At 44.6% G+C, this 18,178-nt stretch overlaps 1 protein-coding gene across 2 annotated transcripts; it reads left to right on the forward strand.

Moving 5' to 3' along the window:
• Positions 1-11,313: 11,313 nt before the first annotated feature.
• On the forward strand, positions 11,314-17,282 carry isl1a (ISL LIM homeobox 1a). Of its 2 annotated transcripts, none has more exons than XM_069139332.1 (6): positions 11,314-11,482; positions 11,869-12,058; positions 12,860-13,119; positions 14,010-14,296; positions 15,293-15,460; positions 16,502-17,282. In XM_069139332.1, the coding sequence occupies exons 1-6, from the start codon at positions 11,455-11,457 to the stop codon at positions 16,616-16,618; spliced, it is 1,050 nt and encodes a 349-aa protein (XP_068995433.1). In that variant the 5' UTR covers positions 11,314-11,454; the 3' UTR covers positions 16,619-17,282. The 2 variants fall into 2 exon arrangements, with proteins under 2 accessions (XP_068995433.1, XP_068995434.1); XM_069139333.1 differs by having other exon boundaries at positions 14,013-14,296.
• Positions 17,283-18,178: the final 896 nt, after the last annotated feature.

The raw sequence follows: 18,178 nt of genomic DNA on the forward strand, positions 1-18,178 counted from the left end.
CCAGTGGAACCTCTCTAGAACCAGTAGATCCTCTCTAGAACCACTGGAACCCTTTTTAGAATCAGTAGAAACAGTAGATCATCTCTAGAACCAGTGGAACCAACAGGACCACTCTAGAGCCAGTAGGACCTCTCTAGAACCAGTAGAATATCTCTAGAACCAGTGGAACCTCTCTAGAACCAGTGGAACAGTAGAATCTTTCTAGAACCAGTATAATCCATCTAGAACCAACAGAACAAGTAAATCCTCTCTAGAACCCTCTAGAAACCAGTAGATCATCTCTAGAACCACTGGAACACTTTTTTAGAATTAGTAGAAACAGTAGATCATCTCTAGAATCAGTGGAACCAGCAGGACCTTTCTAGAACCAGCAGAATCTCTACAACCAGTGGAACGTCTCTAGAACCAGTAGAACCCCTCCAGAACCAGTAGAACCTCTCTAGAACTATTGGATCCTCTCTAGAACCAGTGGAACCAGCAGAACCTCTTTAGAACCAGTAGAACCTCTCTAGAACCAGTGGAACAGTAGAATATCTCTAGAACCAGTATAATCCCTCTAGAACCAATAGAACATCTCTAGAACCAGTAAATCCTCTCTAGAACCAGTGGAACCTCTCTAGAACCAGTAGAACCCCTCCAGAACCAGTAGAACCCCTCCAGAACCATTGGAACCAACAGAACCAGGAGATGATGAGCGTTGCCAAGCCTTGGTCCATTTGTTGTCCCACTGATGAAATATTGATTATGGGATATGTCCAGTACAGGAGATGTAAACACACTGATGTCATTGTTCACACCCTCATGCATTATTAAAGGTGCTTCTTGATTCAGCAGCTCCTGTTTTCTTATATTCTTCTGTTTGGTTTCTGTTCTATTTCATCACGTTCATTATAAGACATTATAAAACTGCAATATCATCAGTAAAGAAAAAAAAAGAGAGAATAAATTATGTTAAAGTCAAAGAATACAATGCAAGAACATAAGAACAACAACTGGTTACCACACACACACACACACACACACACACACACACACACACACACACACACACAGAAATGGAGTTCTGAAGTTGTTTGTGCAAACATGTAGTCAGTTATAGTCATGAACCTGTCAGCCAATAAGAACTTCTATCAGTCCCAAGTTTCTGTGGCTCCGCTTAACTGCTCCCCTTCAGCTGGTCCAAGTTCCTGTCTGAGCCCACAGTTGCAGTCGATCCAAGCAGAAATTGTTGCCGTTGACTTTCTGGAGAACGATGTTGACATTTATTTTCCATCAGGCAGTGAGCACATATTTTTTTTTAAAAATTGCTGAGTCATACAATGTCCCACAAACATGGCTCAGATAGTAATAGATTCTAGACAACCTCCTCTGCACAACTATAAAAAGATACCTCTGCTGACAATATTTATGGAGAGATACATGTAAAAATGTAACAAAAGACTAAATTACTTTTTTCATTGACTGAAAGGCTAATATAAAAAATCTCAAAGTATCTCATATTCTCAGTATATTCTCATTCAATGGTTCAATGTTTTTTCTTTATTTACATTTTTTTCCACATTGTAGATTAATATTGAAAACATCTAAACTATGAAGGAACACATGGAATTATGTGGTAAACAAAAAAGTGTTAAACAAACCAGAATATGTTTTATATTTTACATTCTTCAAAGCAGCCACCTTTTGCTTTGATGACAGCTTTGCACACTCTTGGGATTATTTCAATCAGCTCCATGAGGTGTTCACCTGGAATGGTTTTCCAACAGTCTTGAAGGAGTTCCCAGAGGTGCTGAGCTCTTGTTGGCTGCTTTGCCTTCACTCTGTGGTCCAACTCATCCCAGACCGTCTCATTGGGTTTAGGTCGGTGATGGTGGAGGCCAGGTCATCTGACGCAGCACTCATCACTCTCCTTCTTGGTCAAACAGCCCTTCCATAGCCTGGAGGTGTGTTCGGGGTCATTGATCTGTTGAAATACAAATGCTGGTCCCACTAAGCTCAACCCCCCCTCCCACACACACACCTCCTCCTCCGTGCTTCACGGTGGGAACCACATGTAGAAACCATCCGCTCACCTTTTCTGTGTCTTACAAAGACACGGCAGGTGGAACCAAAAATCTCAAAATAGGACTCATCAGACCAAAGTCCAGAGTTCTACTGGTTTGATGTCCATTCCTTGTTTTACTTGGCCCAAGCAAGTCTCTTCCTCTTGTTCTATCTCAGTAGCGGCTTCTTTACAGCAATTGGACCATGAAGGCCTGATTCACGCAGTCTCCTCTGAACAGTTGATGTTGAGATGTGTCTACTACTTGAACGGTCCTCATGAGAGACAGTTTCATCAGAGCGTTTGATGGTTTTCACGACTGCACTTGAGGATACATTCAAAGTTCTCTAAATGTTCCGGATTGACTGACCTTCCTGTCTTAAAGTAATGATGGACTGTCATTTCTCTTTTCTTAGTTGAGTGTTTCTTACCATAATATGGATGAGAAGTGTAGTCGAATATATCGATTCACTGTATAGAACTGTGCACCAACCCTGCCTCTGCACAACACAACTGATGCTCTCAAACACATAAAGAAGACAAGTAATCCCACAAATAAACTCTTGACAAGGCTCACCTGTTAACTGAAAACCATTCCAGGTGACGACCTCATGGAGCTGATTGTGTCAGGACCCCTGTCTGACCCTGGTGTGTCTCACTCTGTTTTGTCCCCAATCACCTCTCCTCATGTTTTCTGTCATTCCCCTTGTCTGTTTGTTATTGTGTCCCCATGTGTTCTGTGTCCTCCTCTCCCCACCTCCTGTCACCTCCCATGACCACACCCCTCACCGGTCTGTGCAGCTGCCACCACTTTCTCTGATCACCACCTGCAGGTGGCTCATTCAATTGATCACCTCCCCGGACTATATGTACCCTGCGTCTGCAGTCATCTGGGGTCGGTCCATACTGTGAGTTACTGCCAGTGAGAGCCTGCTCCTGCTCCGTGCAATCAGTCAGTGCTCCCAAACTTGGCTGATCTCCAAAGCTAAGCAGGGTCAGGCCTGGTTAGTACTTGGATGGGAGACCACCTGGGAATACCAGGTGGTCCTTAGCCTACCAGCCAGAGCTGCCCGGTCACTCCAGTACCACAGTCTGTTGCCGCTTGCTGTGGAGGACCTCGGGATTGCCCCAGTGAAGCCTTGCCCCCGGTGAGAGTTGGTGGAGTTTCCCTCCCAACTCCGGAATCAGACATTGACTTTAGGTACCGGCCTGTGTTGAACAATAAAGACTGTTTTTGAATTATATCCTGCCTGTCACCTGAGTCTGTGTTCCTGCGTTTGGGTCCAGAAACACCTCACCTCTTAACAGATTGAAAGAATCCCAAGAGTCTGCAAAGCAAAAGGTGGCTACTTTGAAGAATCTAAAATATAAAACATATTCTGGTTTGTTTAACACTTTTTTTGTTTACCAAATAATCCCATGTGTTCCTTCATAGTTTTGATGTCTTCAATATTAATCTGCAATGTAGAGAAAAAATAATGAATTGAATTAGAAGGTGTCCAAACTTTCAACTGGTACTGTATAATATACACTGCTCAAAAAAAAATAAAGGGAGCACTTAAACAACACATCCTAGATCTCAATGACTGAAATATTCCAGTTGAAAATCTTTATTCATTACATAGTGGAATGTGTTGAGAATAAAATAACATCATCAATGGAAATCAGAATCATTATCCATGGAGGTCTGGATTCAGAATCATACTCCAAATAAAAGTGTAAAAATCAGATCACAGGCTGATCCAACTTCTGTGGAGATTCCTGAAGACAAGTCCAAATGAGTCTCAGTAGTGTGTGTGTCCTCCACGTGCCTGTATCACTCCCTACAACGCCTGGGCATGCTCCTGATGAGACCACGGATGTTCTCCTGAGGGATCTCCTCCCAGACCTGGATCAAAGCATCGGTCCACTCCCGGACAGTCTGCGGTGGACGCGGCGTCGGCGGATGGAACGAGACACGATGTCCCAGATGTGCTGGATTGGATTCAGGTCTGGGGAACGGGCGGGCCGGTCTGTAGCATCGATGCCTTCATCGTGCAGGAACTGCTGACACACTCCAGCCACATGAGGCCGAGCATTGTCCTGCATCAGAAGAACCCGGGGCCCACTGCACCAGCATATGGTCTTCAATGGGTCTGAGGATCTCATCCCGGGACCTGATGGCAGTCAGGGTACCTCTGGCTAGCACACGGAGGGCTGTGCGGCCCTCCGAGAAACGCCTCCCCAGACCGTCGCTGACCCGCCGCCGAACCGGTCCCGCTGGAGGATGTTGCAGGCAGCAGAACGTTCTCCACGGCGTCTCCAGACTCCGTCACGTCTGTCACATGTGCTCAGTGTGAACCTGCTCTCATCCGTGAAGACCGCAGGGCGCCGACGGAGAAGCTGCCAATCTCGGTGTTCTCCGGTAAAGTCCGGTCGCCCCGCACGGTGTTGGGCTGTGAGCACAGACCCCACTTGTGGACGTCGGGTCCTCGTACCGCCCTCATGGAGTCTGTTTCTGACAGTTTGAGCAGAAACATGCACATTAGTGGCCTGCTGGAGGTCATTTTGTAGGGCTCTGGCAGCGCTCCTCCTGCTCCTCCTTGCACAAAGGAGCAGATAGCGGTCCCGCTGCCGGTTTGTTGTCCTCCTACGTCCCCCTCCACGTGTCCTGGTGGACCGGCCCGTCTCCCGGTATCTCCTCCGTGCTCTTGACACTGTGCTGACAGACACAGCAAACCTTCTTGCCACAGCATGCATTGATGTGCCATCCTGGATGAGCTGCACTACCTGAACAACTTCTGTGGGTTGGAGACACCTCATGCTCCCTCTAGTGGTGAGGACACTGGCAAAATGCAAAAGGGACCAAAAATCATCCAGAAAAGACGAGGACAGAGAAATGGTCTGTGGTCACCACCTGCAGAACCGTTCCTTTATAGGGTTGTCTTGATAATTGCCTCATTTCCACCTGTTGTTTGTTCCATTTGTACAACAGCAGGTGAAACTGATCCTCAATCAGTGTTGATCCAAACTGGACAGCTTGATTTCACAGAAGTGGGATTAATTGGAGTTACATTGATGTGTTTAAGTGTTCCCTTTATTTTTTGGAGCAGTGTATATTATGTATTGTTCATGTCCTGATGCTCCAGATGTTTTCAATGATTGACAGGTCTGGACTGCAGGAGGCCAGTTTATCAGCAGACTCTTCTACTAGAGAACCATGCTGTTGGAATACGTGCAGAATGTGGTTGGACGTTGTTCTGCTGAAATAAACAAGACCTTCCCTGAAAGAGACGTTGTCTGGATGGCAGCATATGTTGCTCCAAAACCTGAATATATCATTCAGCATTAATGCTTCCTTCCAGATGTTCAAGCTACCCATGCCATGTGCACTAATGCATCGCTGTACCATCACAGATGCTGGCTTTAGAACTGAGCTGATAACAAGCTGGATGGTCCCTCTCCTCTTTAACCTGGAGTGTCCATGATTTCCAAACAGAATCTCAGATTGTGATCCATCAGACCTCAGGACAGTTTTCCACTTCACCTCAGTCCATCTTCAATGATCTCGGTCCAGAGAAGGCGGCGGTGTTTCTGGATCATGTTTCTATCTGGTTTCTTCTTTGGAGAGTTTTAACATCATTTGTGGACGCAGCGATGAACTGTGTTCACAGACGATGGTTTTCACAAGTGTTCCTGAGCCCATGCAGTGATTTCCACTCCAGAATAGTGTGTTTTTAATGCAGTGCTGCCTGAGGGCCCGAAGATCACCACCATCCAATATTGGTTTCCAGCCTTGTCCCTTGTGTTCAGAGATTTCTCCAGATTCTCTGAATCTTTTAATGATATTATGAACCGTAGACGATGAAATCCACTAATTCTTTGTAGTTTTACGTTGAGGAACATTATTCTTAGATTGTTGAACTATTTTCCAACACAGCCTTTCAGAGTGGTGAACCTCTCCTCATCTTCACTGCTGAGAGACTCCGCCTCTCTGAAATCATCTTTTTATACCCAATCATGTTACTGATCTGTTGCCATGGTAACCTGATTAGTTGTCAGATGTTCCACCAGGTGTTTTTACACAGTTTTACACAACTGTCCCAGTCTTTTGTTGATCCTGTCACAACTTTTTTGAAACATGTTGCTTCCATCAAATTCAAAATGAGCAGATATGTTTAATAAAACTAACCCAATAATGAGTTTACATTATTTACAAATAACTAAATACTTAAGTATTAAATCCAATTCAGGCAAGAGAATATTACAGGTTTGGTATAAACTTCACAGTGTGCTTATAGTAGTGGGACACAGTAGTGTTGAGTTTGTCTGTTGTTCTTTATATGTGATGAAATTCGCCTGCAGTCATGGCCTGAGGCTACGGATGCCCCAGAGACAAAAGAAGACGGACTGCCACCATCATGTTTAACCACCCCTGACACATCATCGCCCTTATTGTGCCTCTCAATCTGAACACACACACACACACACACACACACACACACACACACACACACACACACACACACACATACACACACACACACACACACACACACACACACACACACTAGCAGCAGCAGTGCTGCAGCACCATCTGTCAGCCTGGTGTCAAGTGGCCCTTGTCTCCAGTGATTATGAGTCCTGCTGCCTCAGGTGGTCCGTGGACCAGCTCACCCATCTAGAGGAGCCGGGCCCAACCATATGGTCTGTGGGGCACAAGGGGGCACCCAGGGGAGGCAGCTCCCCTCCCCTGCCACCGGACAGGACAGACAGCAGACCGGCCTGCGCCTGTGACTGTCTGCTGAATGTCCTGGTCAGGGCTGGAGTGAAGATGAAGGACTTGACAGACATCATGGAGAGGACGGAGGGAGGAGGTCACATGAGAGGGGATGGAGGTTAAGGCCAGCCTCTTACTGCTCTACTATCCTAAACATGTGACACAGTTATGGAAATGGAGGATTGTACTGAGGGTATTTGGGAAATCTAAATTAACATGAAAATAGCTGCTCTGCTGTATGAAAGGAATGACATATAAGTGTGCATCTATATGGTTATGGTAATGTTGCATATATTATTATTCACATCATTGTTGTAAATACAGAAGGGAGACTCTCTTAGTCAGGATGCATTCATTAGACCGCCCATTTAAATCCTGCAGATCACAGTCTACCAGCAGAACACGACCCGGTTCTGAGTGGGTAACTGAAGGTTCTGACAATATGTGGTGTCTCATACACAGCCTAGACTTATTGGGACGCACAGGTATATCTGTTGATCCATTTCAACTTGATTTATTTATTTATTAACCTGTCTGAGCTAGCGATGCTGTTAACGTGATGGATTATCGAGGGGACGATCTCCCCTCCTCTTCCACCAGTCTGCTCCGGTGAGACACACAGAGGTCAGAGAATACAAACACTGCAAAGACTCTCACACTGAGCTGGAAACAAGCGGTGCTCAGAAATTAGGTCAATAACATAAGTATACTACTTTCAGCTGGACAACAGAGGGGGCAGAGCCATAAAGAGTGTCTGTCACTGAGAGTGAGAGATCAAAGTTACACCTAACTTTTCAAAATAAAAGCCCTCCAGTTTCACACAGGGTCCAGACTTATAGTCAGTTTATACTGAGACATATTTCTTTCGAAGGGAAACACTGGATTGTATTAGTTAAATCTGATATTACAATAATTTATTTGACATTTTTCAGAGCAGTTTGACACACAGGAGTTGTATGCACTGCAGGAGGTATTTTAGAGAACATCTGAAAACATAAAGACATGCAGGCAGAATAAAACATGCACATCCTGTTGAATTTACGCTGTTGTGATATAACGTTTTTGACAAAAGAGGCTGATTCCGCTGTTTGGGTGGAGTTCAGCTATGTGAATAAATGTTCCTGAACATGAGTAAGTGACAGAGGATAAAAGGCTGCAGAATCCTGGTTCAGAGAAACACTCTGGATGTTTGTGATGCACCTTTTCTGTACAACATAACATTCAACTTTCTTTAAGAGCCTGTGACTTAAAATAGAACTTCAACCTCCAGTTGTAAATGTGAGTGCATCTGGACATCCTGATTAAACCTGTCAGGTTGTGATTTACTGGTTCCCGAACAGAGCTACAGTTAATCATATCACTCCATGTTTAAACAGTGAATCAGCAGATTTAGAGGTGAACCGGAGGCCTCAGTTACTCCTCATGGTTGGAGGTCCATCTGATGGAACCAAGAACATGAGCTGTGTTTCTCCTGTCAGATGCACTGAGACCTGGAGTCTGCAGGAGGAAGTAGATCACTGAGGATGAATGGATGAATGTTGATGTGTGACTCTGCTCTCACCAACACATCAACACGAGTCCAGAACACAGCGAGATGGTTTCTGTTAGCAGCCTGTATGGTTCTGAATGGTTCCTGTTAGCAGCCTGTACGGTTCTGAATAGTTCCTGTTGGTAGCCTGTACAGTTCTGAATGGTACCTGTTAGCAGCCTGTACAGTTCTGAATGGTTCCTGTCGGTAGCCTGTACGGTTCTGAATGGTTTCTGTTGGTAGCCTGTACGGTTCTGCATGGTTCCTGGTCGTTGAGTATATATTTATGTGGAGATGCCGGTTCAGAGAACACAGATAACCACATCAAAACGGTTGGAGAACTAAAATAAAGAATAACCCTGCAGGGTAAGAGGAGACCTGGCCCTTTATTTAGTCATCTTTTACCTACACTAGATGACCAAATGTATGTGGACACACCAGTTGTTGGACCAGGTGAGGTCAGGCTGGGGTCAGGCAGGGGTCAGGCAGGGGTCAGGCTGGGATCAGGCTGGGGCCAGGCAGGGGTCAGGCAGGGGTCAGGCAAGGGTCAGGCTGGGATCAGGCTGGGGTCAGGCAGGGGTCAGGCTGGGATCAGGCTGGGGTCAGGCTGGAATCAGGCTGGGGCCAGGCAGGGGTCAGGCTGGGATCAGGCTGGGATCAGGCTGGGATCAGGCTGGGATCAGGCTGGGATCAGGCTGGGGCCAGGCAGGGGTCAGGCTGGGATCAGGCTGGGATCAGGCTGGGATCAGGCTGGGATCAGGCTGGGGCCAGGCGGGGGTCAGGCTGGGATCAGGCTGGGATCAGGCTGGGGTCAGGCAGGGGTCAGGCAAGGGTCAGGCCCTGCATACCAGTCAGGTTACTCTACACCAGAGGTCTTCAATTTTTGGGTGATTAGACAATTTTTCTTTTTTTTTCAAATTTGTTTTTTTCCACAAATTTAAATGTCTTTAAATAGACATTAACATGAATCCAACATATTGTAGCGACTGGATAAATGGAGGCAGAAGATGTTATCTTTCAGTCAGAAATGCACATTCTTTGACACACAGGCGCTCACAAGCTGGACCCCGGTTCACTCACAGCAGGAGACCAGCCTGGACCTGTCCCTCCAAGCCTGGACCTGTCCCTCAAAGCCTGGACCTGTCCCTCAAAGCCTCCTGCACTCCTCCAGTTTAATATAAAACACAATTTTATACAGTATATATAGTAGGGGTTCCCTGCTCCATCTCTCTATCAGTTTGGGGGTCCTTGGCCTAAAAAACGTTGAAGACCCCTGGTCTACACCACAGTGTTTGTCTCTGGAGCTGCTGAGTGCAGGCAGACGTGTTGAAAAAGGACAGAGGTTGTAGTTTAGTTCCTGGGATGTTGTAGTTTAGTTCCTGGGACGTTGTAGTTTAGTTCCTGGGACGTTGTGGTTTGGTTCCTGGGATGTTGTAGTTTAGTTCCTGGGATGTTGTGGTTTGGTTCCTGGGATGTTGTAGTTTAGTTCCTGGGACATTGTAGTTTAGTTCCTGGGACGTTGTAGTTTAGTTCCTGGGACGTTGTAGTTTAGTTCCTGGGATGTTGTAGTTTAGTTCCTGGGATGTTGTGGTTTGGTTCCTGGGATGTTGTAGTTTAGTTCCTGGGACGTTGTAGTTTAGTTCCTGGGACGTTGTAGTTTAGTTCCTGGGATGTTGTCGTTTAGTTCCTGGGACATTGTAGTTTAGTTCCTGGGACGTTGTAGTTTAGTTCCTGGGATGTTGTAGTTTGGTTCCTGGGACGTTGTAGTTTCATTCCTGGGATGTTGTAATTTAGTTCCTAGGGTTCTCTGCTTCTCTGTTCCACTGCAGTGTGTCACTCTCCTTCTCTTCTGTGTTTAAGCCTCATGTTTCTTACATGAACATATTAAATGTAAACGTTTTTTTTATATTGAACCATCATTTTAATATTACAGGTTAATTTCTGTTCCTGTTCTGGTCCAGTCTCCTCCTGTTTATTAGGTCGGTTCATTCAGAGCTCTTCATGCACATTATTGATCAGGCATTAAATATTCTGTGCATGCTGTACAGACAACAACCATATAAATTCCATAGACACACATCATTGTCTAAATGATATCAGTCTAACCAATCACAGTCTGACCAATCATTATCGGACTAATCACAGTGTTTTGATTTGACTGCATTTATGGGACATCATATGAATTCAAAATGCAAATATGAACCGCTTCTGGTTGTATTATTATTAATATTTATATTATCATTAAATAATTTAAGTGGAAGGAGTGTCTAGATGTGTTGTTGGACAGAGTGTGTGTGGTGTCGGTCCGCCTGCAGGAGGTGTCCCCTGTCCCCCTCACGTGCTTGTCTCCGATGGTAGGAGCTCTCTGCCACCAGGGGGCGTGTTCCTGTATATCCCATTGGCCCCTGCGGCTCCTGTCACTTTCGGACCACCAGCTGATTTATTTTATTTTGGCGGGTATTTTTCGTTGAGTCAGGAAATTCCTCCAACAGGAGATTTTAAAAAACACTGACGTCACACCGAGGAGGTCCTCTGAGCAGCGCGAGGCCTCTGAGATGTGGGCGCAAGGCTACAGTCAGCGTGGTGCAATATTTACAGGTCATGTTTCCCGGTTTTAACTGTGGAGGAAACAAATATAAAAATATAAAAAAAATATATAACTAAATGTTCAGTGTGTCAGACCTCCTGATCAACATGTTTAAATTATGAAAATAAAAGTTATATAAAGAAAAGCAGCAGAACCAGAGACGAACGGACCGGAATACAAACGGTCTGCAGCAGAAAGTGTGCCAGTGTGTGTGTGTCTGTGTGTGAATGTGTGTTTGCGTGCGCGTGTGTGTGTGCGTGTGGTTCGTGCTGGTCAGGGACTGCAGAGCCAATCAGCTGCTCATGCAGATGACGTGCTGATGTCCTACGTCAGCCCCGCCGCTCGTCGGGATCAGAGCTGCACACACACCGGCGACACACACACACACACACACACACACACACACACACACACTCCCTCTCCTCTCCGGACCGGACAGCAGCCCCGGCCCGGCAGCCCGGCAGCGGAGGACACATCCAGGCTTCCAGGCGCCGCAGCCCGCTGAGACAGTGGACCTCTCCTCGCCTTACTTCGTGGACATGGGAGACATGGGGGACCCGCCGAAAAGTAAGAGCTGCTCCGGTAGAACCAAGTCCACCGGAGAGGAGATTCTCTGAGTTCGGTCTGAACGGAACATATTTCTGGGCCTATTAATGTCACTGCTGTCATAAAATACGGCATTTTACAGAAGTGTCAGAGGAACGTGAAGTCATGTTTTTATTGAGACCCCGAATCACGGCTTATACAATTTTAATAGTTAATAATAATAATAATAATAATAATAATAATAACAATAACAATAATAATAGTAGTAATAATTATAATAATAATAGTTATTATAATAATAGTTAATAATAATAATGATAATAATACTTCTTTAAAGGCCATTACACTACTTTAGTCCGCGTGCACTTGTGAACAGTGTGTCATGTGTCCTCGTGCTGCTATTCCAGAGAAGCGGCTCGTGTCTCTCTGCGTGGGCTGCGGGAACCAGATCCACGACCAGTACATCCTTCGGGTCTCCCCGGACCTGGAGTGGCACGCCGCCTGCCTCAAATGTGCCGAGTGCAGCCAGTACCTGGACGAGTCGTGCACGTGCTTCGTCCGGGACGGAAAGACTTACTGTAAACGGGACTACATCAGGTAGGACGGCCGGGATCGGACCCTCAGCACCGGAGCCGGAGCAGCACGGCACATGGAATTATTATTTCTATATTTGACAGATATCATTCAGACGGATTTACATCCCTGGGATTATTGTTTTATTTGAGATATTATGATCACAGACATCTTCAGGCCTGCTGAGTATTCTGTGCATTAAAAGAAGCTGCAACATAACTCAAGTTATTAATCAGTGATTCGGACTGCAGCATGATGTACCAAGGAATCAGGAAAACTGATAAACACGTTGTTGTTTTTATCATGACCACGTTTATTAGATCAGAAGCTGATTTCAGGAGGAAACTGATGATCAAATTGTTCTGAAAAAAAATTCACGAGTTCATAAAACAAACGTTAAAAGTTCACTGGAATGATCTCCAGTTGTAATAATAACAATTATTCTTATTGTAATAATAATAATAATTGTAATAATAATAATAATAATAATTGTAGTGATAATATATCATAATTGTAATAATAGGGTAATGATAATTGCAATAATTTATTATAATTGTAATGATAATTGCAATAATACTAATAATAGTAGCCTAATAATAGAATAGTAGCTAATAGTATAGTATTAATAATAATGATTATAATATTATTTTTAAAATTATGTATTGCATTTATTATTATTATTATTATTATTATTATTATTATTATTATTATTATTATTATTATTATTATTCGATGCTGTTATTTCATACCGTATTTTCTGTTGACTGAGCAGTCAGACTGACGGACCGTGTGTGTGTGTGTGTGTGTGTGTGTGTGTGTCCGCAGGTTATATGGGATTAAATGTGCTAAATGTAACATCGGCTTCAGTAAGAACGACTTCGTGATGCGGGCCCGCTCCAAGGTCTACCACATCGAGTGTTTCCGCTGCGTGGCCTGCAGCCGGCAGCTCATCCCGGGGGACGAGTTCGCTCTGCGGGAAGACGGGCTCTTCTGCCGGGCCGACCACGACGTGGTGGAGCGGGCCAGCCTGGGCCCCGGAGACCCGCTCAGCCCGCTGCACCCCGCCAGACCCCTGCAGATGGCAGGTAAAGTCCCGCTCAGGCCGTCTGGACTCCTTCTGGCTCTGACTTCTTCCTCTTCCCGGAGTCACGGACACTTTTCCCGTGTTTGGATTTTAGTGCTCCTTAAAGATAACGAAGTTTCCGCGGTGACTCCCGGTGAGACACCGGGCGGACGTTTGACGGTGCAGAGTTCCTCCGAGGTCCGATCGGTATTTTAATGTACATGTGAGGACTGATGGAGTCACGACCTGCAACCGGAGATCCTGAGGTCTCATCGGACCTCCAAGATGGAATACTTCTAGTTCCTGAAAACCGACAACCGCACAGTCAGACCGAGCACCGAGCCGTTAGACCGAGCACCGGACAGTCAGACTGACCACCGGACCGTTAGACCGACCACCGGACAGTCAGACTGACCACCGGACAGTCAGACCGACCACCGGACCGTTAGACCGACCACCGGACGGTCAGACCGACCACCGGACAGTCAGACCGACCACCGGACCGTTAGACCGACCACCGAACGGTCAGACCGACCACCGGACTGTCAGACCGGGCCCGGTAGACCGGGGAGCTGCTGTGTGAGCTGTGATCCGTGTAGATTAAAGCGGTAGTTTCCGGTGATAAATGTCCCGGTGACCTTCATCATGTGTCAGTCAGAGCTGCTCTTCTTCTTCTCTTGAACTCAAACATCCAGACCGTGTTGGTCAGCGGTACCAGAAGGTTCTGCGGTCCGTCCGGTCCGCGGAGGCCTCGCGGTGCAGCAGCAGCTTCATCACAGAAAGTTTCCACACTGGTCATTAAAATCGATTCCGAATTGAGAGCTCTGTTTCAGGAGCATGCGGGAACACCGTCTTCCTCTCCAGAACAGACCACTGATGTTTCCTCTGCTGCTTCTCCGTCCTTCTCAACAGCAGAACCAATCTCGGCCCGGCAGCCCGCCCTGCGGCCACACGTCCACAAGCAGCCGGAGAAGACCACCCGGGTCCGGACGGTGCTGAACGAGAAGCAGCTGCACACGCTGCGGACGTGCTACAACGCCAACCCGAGGCCCGACGCCCTGATGAAGGAGCAGCTGGTGGAGATGACCGGCCTCAGCCCGCGGGTCATCCGGGTCTGGTTCCAGAACAAGCGCTGCAAGGACAAGAAGAGGAGCCTGCTCATCAAGCAGCTGCAGCAGCAGCAGCCTAACGACAAGACGGTAGGAGGAGGCCCGGCCCAGCGCGGGAAACCGGCCGATACACCTGGACCCTGACAGGAGCACGAGGCCGCAATATTATCTGACGATGCACGTATAAACTGTATATAAAAGATCAGATATAGACTGTATGTAAAAGATCAAATATAGACTGTATATAAAAGATCAAATATAGACTGTATATAAAAGATCAAATATAGACTGTATATAAAAGATCAAATATAGACTGTATATAAAAGATAAAACATAGATTGAATATAAAAGATAAAATATAGACTGTATATGAAAGATAAAACATAGACCGTATATAAAAGATAAAACATAGATTGTATATAAAAGATAAAATATAGACTGTATATAAAAGATAAAACATAGATTGTATATAAAAGATAAAACATAGATTGTATATAAAAGATCAAATATAGACTGTATATAAAAGATAAAACATAGATTGTATATAAAAGATAAAACATAGATTGTATATAAAAGATAAAGCATAGATTGTATATAAAAGATAAAACATAGATTGTATATAAAAGATAAAATACAGACTGTATATAAAAGATAAAACATAGATTGTATATCAAAGAAAATATAGACTGTATATAAAAGATAAAACAGACTGTATATAAAAGATAAAACATAGATTGTATATACAAGATAAAACATAGATTGTATATAAAAGATATAATATAGACTGTATATAAAAGGTAAAATATAGACTGTATATAAAAGGTAAAATATAGACTGTATATAAAAGATAAAATATAGACTGTATATAAAAGATAAAATATAGACTGTATATAAAAGATAAAATATAGACTGTATATAAAAGTGTGTGTGTGTGTGTGAGATGAAGGCCTCGAGCTGCAGGTTTCCTGACACACTAACATCAATCTGAATCTGTATGTTTTTTAGCTGATTACATGTTTATTATGAAGATTAATTTACACACACACGCCCCGGTACTCCGGTGAATGACGGTCCTTCCTCCTCCAGAACATCCAGGGGATGACGGGCACCCCGATGGTTGCTGCCAGTCCTGAGCGGCATGACGGCGGCCTGCAGGCCAACCCGGTGGAGGTGCAGAGCTACCAGCCGCCCTGGAAGGTCCTCAGCGACTTCGCCCTGCAGAGCGACATCGACCAGCCGGCCTTCCAACAACTGGTGCGTCGTTTGTCCTGCTGATGGCTTATTTTCATATTCACGTGTCATTTGATTAGAAATGTGTTGGACCTGACGGAGACTGGTGGTTCTGCTCCAACACGGATCGAGCGCTGAAACACGGACACTAAGATCCAAAACAATTCTTAGAAATTGCTCCTCTCAGCGCAGTCTGTTATTCACCTTCATTATTATTTCTAGAAGAGCATAATTTAAACAGCAGCTTTTATTTTGAGCAGTTCTTCCTCTGACTTTGTGACTTTAGAGACTGATGACATCCAGTCAGAACATCCGGGTCCTCCTTCCTGACACACTTATATTTTAGACACATTTAGGTATATTTGTAAACATATTTATATTTTAGAAACATGTATATGTTTTATATTGCAGACAGAAGGCCTGGCTCTATTGGACCGGTTGTTGACTAAGGCCGCTGATGCTGCTTCATCCATTTATTTCCATCTTATTGATTTATTTCTTTTATTGTGACACAAACTTGAGTCTCCTGAAAGAGCTCGAGCCCAGAGGCGCGAGGCTTCAGGTGGACACACATCCCGTGATGTTAGTTCAGTGGATTATTAGTGTTTGTGACAGCAGCGGGAATGTGAGCCGCTCCTCTTCCTCCTCCTCCTCCTCCTCCTCCTCCTCCGCGGGGAGCTGAGCTGGGTTTAGACAGTTGAGGACTGGAGCAGGTGGAGATGGAGGAATTAAAACGTGGTCATCATATATTTTTATAGTTCTATATTTTGTTGCAGACATCAGGTGTTTTAATGTTTTTCCAATATTTCCTTTTTTATTTAAGAACAACACATTTTAATCTGCAGGATATCCCAGTCTGTTTTTCTGGTTATAAATTAGATTATTTTCCCAGCTCAGCAATAGTCAATAAATAATTATCTTTAAAACACCAACAACATGATAACAGCTGTAATCAGCGGCCCTGAGCGCGTGCGGTCCGTTCCTCGGGCAGAGCGCGCTGATTGGCTGCAGCAGTGAGCGTCCAGCTGCGGATCCAGCTGTTCACCGCTGCTGTCTGTCCTGCAGGTGAGCTTCTCGGAGGGCGGACCGGGGTCCAACTCGACCGGCAGCGAGGTAGCGTCCATGTCGTCCCAGCTTCCAGACACGCCGAACAGCATGGTGTCCAGCCCCATCGAGGCCTGAGCAGCGCGAGGACCGACTGCACCGACAACCCCTGGTTGTATTTTGACACTGTGAAGACAATCATGGGATTTTACACAGACACCGTCGACCGTCCGCCGGTCGGCCGGTGCCGCCGCTCACCGCCCGGTTCCAGTTGCCAAACATGAAGACATGACCGCGGCTCCGCGGAGGAGAGAGAACAGACTGGTGATTTTTGAATTTGATACACGCTCATCATTGATGGAGGGAACAGCACCGCTTCTTCAGTTAGTTTCTCTTCATGAGTGCTAAAGCATTTGCAACAAGGTTACCTCTCTTCTGCCACAGGCTGCGTGGGACTGTTGTGTGAGTTAGTGTCCGTTTCAGAATATTTCTTTCTCTCCCAAAGATGTGTAAATTATTAATAAGTTAAATACCGTTAGCTCTGGAAGAAAATGTTTTGTTTGTTCCCGTGCAACAAAATTATTTATTATTTATTGTCGACAAATTTGCCACCTTTTGTGTAACTTTCGTAACTGAAGTAAAAAGAAAGAAAAAGATTTGAACTGTTTGACTTCCTGTTTTTGAGCTTAACGTGAGATGAGAGTTGAATGGCTGGACGGATCTGCTGCGGAACATCTGGACCTCAGCAACTCGTCCGGATCTATAAACACTCCAATTTCATTATTATAAATCCATGAATCTGTTTCAGGACATTTTTCATCTTGAATTGTTTCAGTCTCACTGATCTGGACCAGTTGAATCAGGTGAAACGTTTCTGAAATAATTTCATCAAACAACCACTTTACAGTTCAATTAAAATTCCAATTAGACAATTTAAGATTTAATGTCTGTCTACCATAATGCAACAATATTTATGTATTTGTTGGGATTTATATCAATTTATATTGAAGCTTTGTCAGAGGTGTTTTTTCCTTCAGTCATAAAAAACAGGAGAATATTCAGTTCTCTGTTTTTAATGATGATTGTTGGATGATGACTTTTAAGAACTTCAGGAGCAGGAGGTGCTTCTAAGAAAAACTGCTGATAACAAACAATGTAATGTTTCATTATTTTAATGTTTCATTATTTTCATTCCGGCCCAGAAAGCTTCTTTAAACTCCGTCTGAGTTCCTGACAGACGGTCTCATGATAAACATTATAAATCTGTCATTTGCTGCAGGTGTTTTTCATGAATTCCAGGTTGTTGTTTAAAAGATGAAAAGATGCGTTGTCATGGAGAGAGATGTGAGCGGTCCGAACATCCCGTCTGTCCTCAGAGCATCCTGCTGTCGGAGCAGCTTTTTATTTACTTTATTTATTTAGCATTTTATTTTCTTCATGAATTCATTTAAAACATGAATTCATTTAAAACATGAACTCATTTAAAAGTTTCATGTGAGTCTCTATAATCCAACACAGATTAAAAACAGAATTACACGAAATACAACTATTGGAAACAGCACAAACTGAACAAAATTAATTGAAACCAAAACCAATAACTGAACATTTATTTACATAAGAAAAAAATATTCTCCTCTTAATCTTAATCTGAAATCTTTTGATCTTTTAACGCAGGAACAGGAAGGTGAGCTGTTGGTC

This window comes from Embiotoca jacksoni, unplaced genomic scaffold (assembly GCF_022577435.1).
Source record: "Embiotoca jacksoni isolate LCO1_2020_lvr unplaced genomic scaffold, fEmbJac1.0.p SCAF_81, whole genome shotgun sequence".
NCBI lineage: Eukaryota > Metazoa > Chordata > Actinopteri > Embiotocidae > Embiotoca > Embiotoca jacksoni.

Excerpts from the sequence above, each read along its gene's own strand:
- isl1a (XM_069139332.1), top strand. The coding sequence starts at position 11,455 with ATGGGAGACATGGGGGACCCGCCGAAAA. Across the intron at positions 11,483-11,868 it reads CATGGGGGACCCGCCGAAAA|AGAAGCGGCTCGTGTCTCTC; the intron begins GTAAGAGCTGCT and ends CTGCTATTCCAG. Across the intron at positions 13,120-14,009 it reads CAGACCCCTGCAGATGGCAG|CAGAACCAATCTCGGCCCGG; the intron begins GTAAAGTCCCGC and ends CCTTCTCAACAG.